The 8,018-nt window shown below is 51.5% G+C and overlaps 1 protein-coding gene across 1 annotated transcript; it reads right to left on the bottom strand.

Annotated features, from left to right (window-relative positions):
• Window positions 1-24: 24 nt before the first annotated feature.
• RASL10B (RAS-like, family 10, member B) lies at window positions 25-5,616 on the bottom strand. The gene is made up of 3 exons (XM_008594846.1): window positions 5,258-5,616; window positions 779-903; window positions 25-299 (listed from the first exon to the last, which is right to left on the bottom strand). The coding sequence occupies exons 1-3, from the start codon at window positions 5,471-5,473 to the stop codon at window positions 29-31; spliced, it is 612 nt and encodes a 203-aa protein (XP_008593068.1). The 5' UTR covers window positions 5,474-5,616; the 3' UTR covers window positions 25-28.
• Between the last annotated feature and the right edge of the window lie 2,402 nt (window positions 5,617-8,018).

Below are 8,018 nucleotides of genomic sequence, written 5' to 3'. Positions count from 1 at the left end.
GGCCTGCAGGCGGCGGGGCGCGCCGGCCTCACATGATGGCGCAGCGGTTGCGGCGCAGCGCGCCCTGGAAGCGCAGGGCGGCGTGCACGTGCTTGCAGCGGGCGCAGCCGACGCTCTTGAGCAGCTCGCTGAAGAGCAGCAGGATGTGCCAGTTGTACTTGGCCGAGCACTCCACGTAGCCGCACTTCCAGGTCTTGCGCACCAGGTGCGACACGTTCCAGCGTGGGATCACGCGTCCGCGCTGCAGGTCCCGCTTGTTACCCACGATGATGATGGGCGTCTCCGAGGTGCCGATCACCCTGCGGGGCGAGGCAGGAATCTCAGAACTCTGCCAGTCTCACAGCCACCGGATTCAAAGAAGGGCAGGCTGTGCCGGATCAATAAAACTAATACCAGACGTTCTCTTCCAGGCACAGCCCTCCGCCCTTGAGGATATTATCTAATCACAACTGATCTAAATAGTTATACCCATTTTACAGATGAGGAAACAGGTTTAAATGTTAGCTGGCCGAAAGTCATGCAGCTGAGTGGCCCTGGAAGGCTTGTTAAGAGCCTCTGCTCTTAATCACTGCACTAGACTAGCCACCCCGTGGTCAGAGCTCCAAAATGAGTTAACAGACATGGGGACAGCAAAATGTGAATGTGTGTATGAGTGTATGTGTGGGGACCTGCGGGCACATATACTCCATCTGTTTCCCCCACTGTTCCCTTTTCTTGGGGGTGGGTTAGCATTGGGGCATCCAGAGAGGTGGAAATGGACTGTGTTGCAGCCTCTCACCTTGTCTCCAGGATCTGCTGGCGGATGGTCTTGACGTACTCAAAGCTGTCAAAGCAGCAGATGTCGTAGACCAGGATATAGGCATGGACGCTCCGGAGTCCCCTGCAGCAGGCATCTGCCCACTCCTGCAACATCCAATCAGCACCAGGGTCAGAGAAGCCATGAGGGATCCTCTAGCTCCAGCCGCCTCCCATCAGGCTGATAGTGCTCTCACCTGCCAGTGCACTTGAAGCCTTCCACACCCTCCCATCCCCAGGAGTCCAGGCCCAGGGAGAATGGAACTCAGTGCTGCAGCTTTCCCACTCCCAAGCCAGGACAGAGCAGGTCACATTGTCTGACCTCCAGAGCCACTGCACTGTTTTGTGAACATCTGGAGCTTAGATCTGCTTTGTCCTATTTTTCCCCTCATCCATCTGTCCATTCATCTACCCAATCCACTGTTCAACAAGTACATTTATTAAGGGCCTCTAGAGACCAGCCCTGAGCTAGTTTTTGGGCCTGTTGAAATCCTCTCTATCTTTCAAGGCTTAGCTCAAGTGCCTTGTCCTCCAAGAAGCCTTCCTGATTTCCCACCCTTCTTGCAAGCAGGGGACTACGCCCTACCTCTCCTGTATTCTAATACTCCTCCGATTGTGCCTTGGTTAGAACTGTTCCATCCCCAGTCCCCCACTTCTGCTGTTAGCTCCTGAGAGGGCCAGAGGCAGGCCTTCCTCGTTTTTCCACACTCCCACCTCCTCCCTCCAGTGCCTAGCACCACTGGCTCTTAGCATATGCTCCTTAATAGCGCTACCTAGACTGGTGAGCTCTCCGTGGTCCTGAACCCCGCATGGACCAACCCGGGATCGATGCAACTCCTGCCTCTAATGCTGCTCTTGGATTGCTACCTGATGTGCCCTGTCTGTATGCTCCATTCTGCCTTCAGGGTTGAGAAGTAGAATGCCTGCGGAGAAAATGACTGAGACTGGATGCATAATGAGGCACGTGTAGAGCAGTGCCCCAGGGCGGCTCTGGGGAGATGGAACTTCCTGAATGTTTGTGGCAACTCCTCAGGGAGGGGCTGCAGCTCAAGATGAATAGGCCCCTGGAAAGGTTGAGTGCACTAAAGAGAAGGTTCCTTAAGAGATTAATTAGCTAATTAATCTGCCAGCAGATGCGATTGCAAGAGCAGTTTCAGATAGCCAGTGTGTAGAAAGAAAGAGGTCCCTGAGGTTGGGGGACAAAGACCTTCAAGGGTAAAGGGAACCAGGGTCTTCTCCCTTGAGGACCCAGACGGCAGACTACAAGGAGATGGAGAAATGTTTCCTGTCCCAGCTTATGAGTTGATTTAGGGCAGGGACGAGGCATGAAGGAGGACTACATACAGCTGGTTTTCTGCTCCAAAGAATGAATAAAAGGGAAAAGACTTTGGTGGCAGAAGTAGAGCGTTAAGTCTGACTTCAGAACAGAACTTCCCAACTCAAAGGCTTAGAAGATGCTGCAGTGGATTTCTCCTGGGAGATGATGTGGCATCTTTTCTTTGTGCTGAGGTTTTAATTTTTGGTGCAGGGGGAGGATTCTGAGGACAAATCTTAAAACCATAGGAAACCATGAATTGGCTTCTCAGACCAGTCAAGACTGCATTACACGGACACAGTGACCTCCCGGAGCCTGGGACTTGCGTGTGTACGTGGTTCCTCCCCATCCTACAGGAGGAATGGAGATAAGTGGGAATCTGGAGGGATGTGAGGCTCCCACCCTCCCCAAGCTCTCTGCTGGGAAGAGGGACCAGCTGCCAGCCTTCGAGGGTGACAGCCCCACCTCTGCCCCAGCATGCTGCCTCCCACCCACTCCTCTCCGGGAGCTCCTAAAAGGGAGAGGAGGAAGGCTCCTGATTAGCTGGGTTGTCCCTTTACCCCTTGATGGAAGGGAAGAAGTAAGAAAGCTCAGCTTTTCTTCCAACTTGCTCTGGTGCTAGGTTCCAAATTGTAAAAGACAGAGAAGGAGCAATGGAAACAGTCCAGTTCCGGGGACACAGGGGCTAAGGGAGGTTCAGCCACCTGGGTCTCAACCATGCATTTGCTGGTAATTTCTTTGGCTGGTTGCATATGCCCTCTAACCTCACTTTCCTTCTCTGATAGGAGGAGGGGGGCTGTGGAAGGAACAAATAAGGCTCAGACACAGGAAATAACACTCTCCTTGGCTGGACCTCATCAGCATTGGAGAAGAATGTATTCTTTTATTTTCAGACAGTGGCCACCAGAATTCTGCATTTTATATTTGATCTTTGGAGATTTCAGGGTCCCTTCTCAGTATTTCTGTGCTCAAAGTCCTTTACCTGTGCTCCAGGAGTGAAATCTCGGATATCCTAGAGTCCAGAACTCATAGTGAATCAAGATGAAAAAGGCCAACAATCCAATAGAAAAATGGGCAAAGGACATTAATAGTTCCCAGAAAAAGAAAACCAAAGACTCTTAAACATATGAAAAGATGCTGAACTTAACTTATAATCAGAGATGCAAATAAAGACTACACTGAGAATATCACATCTATCAGATTGTCAAAAATCCAAAAGGCTGACAATACACTCTGCTGGCAAGGTGCTAGGGAAACAGGCTCTCATGTACATTGCTTGCAGGGGCACAACATGCACAACTTGTACAGATGGGATCTGGCAATACCTTCCAAATGCCAGTTGCATTTACCCTTTGACCCAGCAATGCCATTTCCAGGAATCTGTCCTACGGATATACCTACCAATGTACAAAGTGACTTACATACAAGGCTGTCCATTGCGGCATTGTTTGAAACAGCACAAGTTGGGAAACCACCCACTTGTCCAACAACAGGGGACTCCATGGTACATCTCTTCCATGGAGTACAGCGTAGCCATGAAAAAAGAATGAGGAAGTCCTCTAGATACTGACATGGAAAAGTCTCCAGGTTATAAAGTTATTAAGTTAAAAATACAAGGTGTAGGATAGTATGGTTTTTGTTTTCTGTTTTCTTTTTGTTTTTATGTAAGAAGGGAAGTAGAATAAGAATACCTTTTCTTATTTGAGTAAAGAAACACTGGGACTATAAGTAAAAAAACCAATCAGAATGGTTACAAAGAGCGGGGCAAGAATCAGGGTGAAGGGGACAGGGGTGAGACCGAGATTTCTCTAGGCCAAAGTTTAGATTTTTAAATTGTATCTTACCTATTGAAAATTAAAATTAAATTAAAAATAAATACACAACTAAATGTGAAAAAACAAACAAAAGCTCAGTGTGCTGGCTTGGAGCAAGATTTGAGTGTCCACTCAGGCTGCTGTTAAAGTCTCCCTTTAGAAGGGAACTAGAAGGCCCTGACCCCGGACCAGCCCTGACTGGCAACAGCCTCACTGTTTCTGGACCAGGCACATGGATCAGGCTTTTGTCTTTGGGGCCGACCCCAGGTGCCTGGAAGGGGAGCGACAAGTGTCTCTGGCAGGTTGGGCAGGCCCTCCTGCCTGGTGTTGCTGAGGCAATGCTGAGCTCCCTGGCAGCCCCCAGCCCCAGCCCGAGAGATTGTCATACTTGCTCAGTTATAACTGGCCAAGCCTTGTCCCCTGCCTTTGAGTCTTCCCCACTGTGCCTATCCTTCTCTGCAAACCTCTGCACACTCTGGTCAGAGGCTTCCTTCAGTGACCAAACATATCTTAGAGCTCAGCTTCCCCCTACACTACACTCCCTCTCAGGCCAGAGGTAGACAGAGGGAAGGAGGACCTGGTCCCTGCAGGCTGGGGGAAGGAGCATTTAACTCCAAAATCTGAAGGAAGGGTGGCAGGCAGGTTCTGAGGTCAGGGGGCAGAGCATCACCTACGAGGGGAAGCCCCTGGGCAAGAGAGCTGATTGGGGGTTCCCCGAGTCTCTGCAAACACCTTTCCCAGGTCCTGGCCTGTTCTTCTGTCCTTTCTACAGATGTTGTGGAGTGAGGGTCTGAGGCTGTGGTAAGCAGAGCCCAGAATATTAACAAGCAGCTAGTGCTCCCTGCCCTTTCTCTCCTGTCCCTTTCCTGCCTAAAACCTACTTAGTTGAGACCACCTCCTGTGCCCCTCACCCCCACCCTAACACACCCGGTTGGGTTAGATGCCCCCTTAACTGCTGCCCTAGCTCCCTGCATCTCCTGCAATCACAGCACGTATCACACTATAGAATAATCGCTTGCTAGTCTTTTCTCACCAGACTGTGAGTTCCTTGATAGCAAATTCCCTATCTGTTTTGCTCACCATTCTGCCCCGGTGCCCACTGCAGGGCCTGGCACATATTAAACGGTCATCAAATATTTGTCGAATAAAGTAGCACTTAAGTGAATGGAATCTTGATATGGCTGTAAGCAGGGTGGCCCAAGGTGCAGTGTGGAGGTCTCAAACCCAGCAGTGGGGCCCTGGCAGTATGGCCAGAGCTGCAGAAGTTTGGGCCAGCTTCCCCCTCACCCATTCACTTCTCCACCACCCCACTGCCCCCTGAGGGCCTTCTTACCTGCAGCGTGTTGACAGGGAAGGCGCTGATGGGTGGGAAGTCGAGGATCTGGAGGTCGTGCACGTGGCCGTTCATGACGACAGCAGGCAGGTAGAGGCGGCGGGCGGTGGTGGGCACGCAGACCTCGCTGAACTCGTTGTACAAGAACTGGCGCACGATGGCACTCTTGCCCACGCCTCGTGCCCCCAGCACAGCCACCCGGTAGGTGGAGACCATGCCTCCCGCCCCACTCCGCCACCGCGTCCTTGCCGCTGCCTGGGGCTCCCCCGGGCTGCATATTCCAGGGGCTGGGGGCTCAGCCACCGTCAGGACCAACCATTGCTGCCTCTGCTTGCCCTGGGGCCCTCTGCGGCCTCCACCTGGACTGTGGGGACAAGAGGTGTGCTCAGTGTACCGGCTTATCCCTGGACTTGTCCTGCACTTTCCAACTCCAGGACTTTGCTGAAGCTGTGTCTGCCCCTGGAATGCTTTCCCTTTCCCAGAACTCCTATCTCCACCTAGCTGAAACATCTCCATCCTTCCTTCTCCATTTTTTTCCTGTCATCCCATGAGTAGGAGTCAATCTTTCTTGACTTGTATCACGACATGACTTTTCACCAGGTCTGAATCCCCAGCCAAGGAAGGCAGCAGAGGTGGAAGAGCACTGTACTGGTTCAAATCCCAGCCCTCCCACAGAGCTTGGGTGGGACAAGACAGCAACTCATTTGAGTCTCAGTCTCATCCTGAAAGGGTGAGACTAAGCAAGTGAGTCTCAGGGGAGCCACTCCTGGCACTCCGGGAGAGAATTCTTTACGGTGCAGAACTGCCCACACACTGCAGGACGTTTCACTTCCATGACTCCCAGGAGGTAACTGCCAGCAGCAGCCTCCAGTCACCCTGATGATCAAAAATGCGCCCCCCACCCCACTCGCTCACCATTTCCAAATTGAGAACCACTGCGCTAGATGACCACTTTGGCTCTGGAGTGCATCAATGTTGATTGAGCACTTCCTCAGGTAGCATGCCCCCTTGGTACACACAGTAACCCTAAGGGATAGGTATTGTTATTCCCACCTAAGAGAGAAGGCTCAGAAGGAGTAAGAAGTGTACCCAAAGTCACACAGCTGGCACACAGCGGGCAATGGCAGCAAACCCTTTCTACATGTTGCAATACTTCCAACTTTCGAGTTTGGTGATTCTAACTGGTGAATGCCTACAGGGCAAGGGCTGGGTCTCATTCTCTGGCATCCCCTGGAGCTAAGGCCTCGCACACAGCAGATGCCCAGGAAAGGGCTGCTAGGGGGTTGGACTTTGATATGGATTCATTAGTTCCTTGCTTGCTGAGTTTCAATGACTTTGGAACCTGGGTATAAATCCTAGCTGTGGGCCAGTGGGCAAATCGCCTGGCCAATCTGAGTCATGCTCTGCACATATGTAAAATGAGGCCAAAAGCGCCTGATTCTGAAATAATCCAAGTAAATCTCTTAACCAGGAGGAGAGAACTTTTCTCCTACTGTTGGGGATGGTGACCAGGGAGGCTGGTACATGAGACTTCCTGTCTGGGATTATTCCCAGGAGGGTCTCACCAGTATGTGCTAACTGGGTCGAGGGCAGGTGGGTTTACTGGATTGCAAAAGGGCCATGCTTTTCAGCATGTGTGCATGCTTTTCCTGTGGAAGCATGTTCTTTCCACATATGCACAATTCACAGCTGAATGTCCCCAGGCTGTCTTGATTTAGAGGACTCCAAATAAGGTGTATGTGTGCATACAGCACAGTAAATAAAGGGCAGGATTTGAAGTGAGAACCACCAAGGCTTGATTCCCAGATCTACCATTCACCTAAAGTGTGACCTTGGACAAACTTCATTAGATGTTGTGAGGCCATGCATGTAAAGCCCACTGCCTGGCACAGAGTAGCTGTTTAATAAACAGTGACCACTGTTACCTACAGGTGTCCTTCATTTCTCTAAGGTTTTCCACAATCTCAGTGGGACCTCCTAGCAATCCTTAGAGGGGTCACTATCCACTGTTGCATGGGCTCACATACATGGAGTGTGTGTGTGTCTATGAGGTTCTTCTCCCCATTTTATTGAAGGTAAGAAAACAACAACAAACTCCCAGAGACTTAGGGAAATGAAGACCTCATAGCCAGTTGAGTTGTCAACTAAGACTATGACCCTGATCTCCTTCCTATCCTGTGCAGTGCCCTTTCCCCAACAGGTGCTTATACACTCACACGGGCTCCCAACTAGGGGAAGTACCAATCCCTCCTCCTCATGTATCCCTCCAGGCGCCTGGGCCCCTCAGGCATCCCTGGACACTGCCCAGCTTGGTAGAGACTCAGCTTAATTACATAACCAGCACAAGCAGGTGGGGAGGGGGAGTCCTAGGGGAGGAAGAGGGCAAGGAAAGCTAGAAGAGTCCCAGCCTCTCTCTGGGTGTGGCAACTTAGAGGTTTCTAGGATGTACCCTAACCTGCCGATTCTCCTGGACACCACACTTTCTGCCCAGAAACCAGCCCTTTCTGGGTAGTAGCAGAGAAATGAAAGCAGGGCACAGCCCTGGAGCCAGGGAGGGGGTGCAGGAGAGGCCCCTAAGCTGGGGCTAGCCTGCTGGAACTCACCAGGCCTAAGTATGGCCCTGTCCCCAACTCAGGTGATCCGTGCTCACTCCTTCTCAGGCAGAGATCCTGCGTCTAAGCGTTTATTAATCCCAATTAATAAATTTGGGGGGTGGGGGGGTGGGGGGATGGAAGGGGGCTGTCCCAAGAAGCGGGGCCCA

The sequence above is a fragment of the Galeopterus variegatus genome, unplaced genomic scaffold (assembly GCF_000696425.1).
Source record: "Galeopterus variegatus unplaced genomic scaffold, G_variegatus-3.0.2 Scaffold11692, whole genome shotgun sequence".
Taxonomy (NCBI): domain Eukaryota; kingdom Metazoa; phylum Chordata; class Mammalia; order Dermoptera; family Cynocephalidae; genus Galeopterus; species Galeopterus variegatus.
Note: the sequence above shows the minus strand (reverse complement) of the source record. Positions and strands in the feature narration are given on the sequence as shown.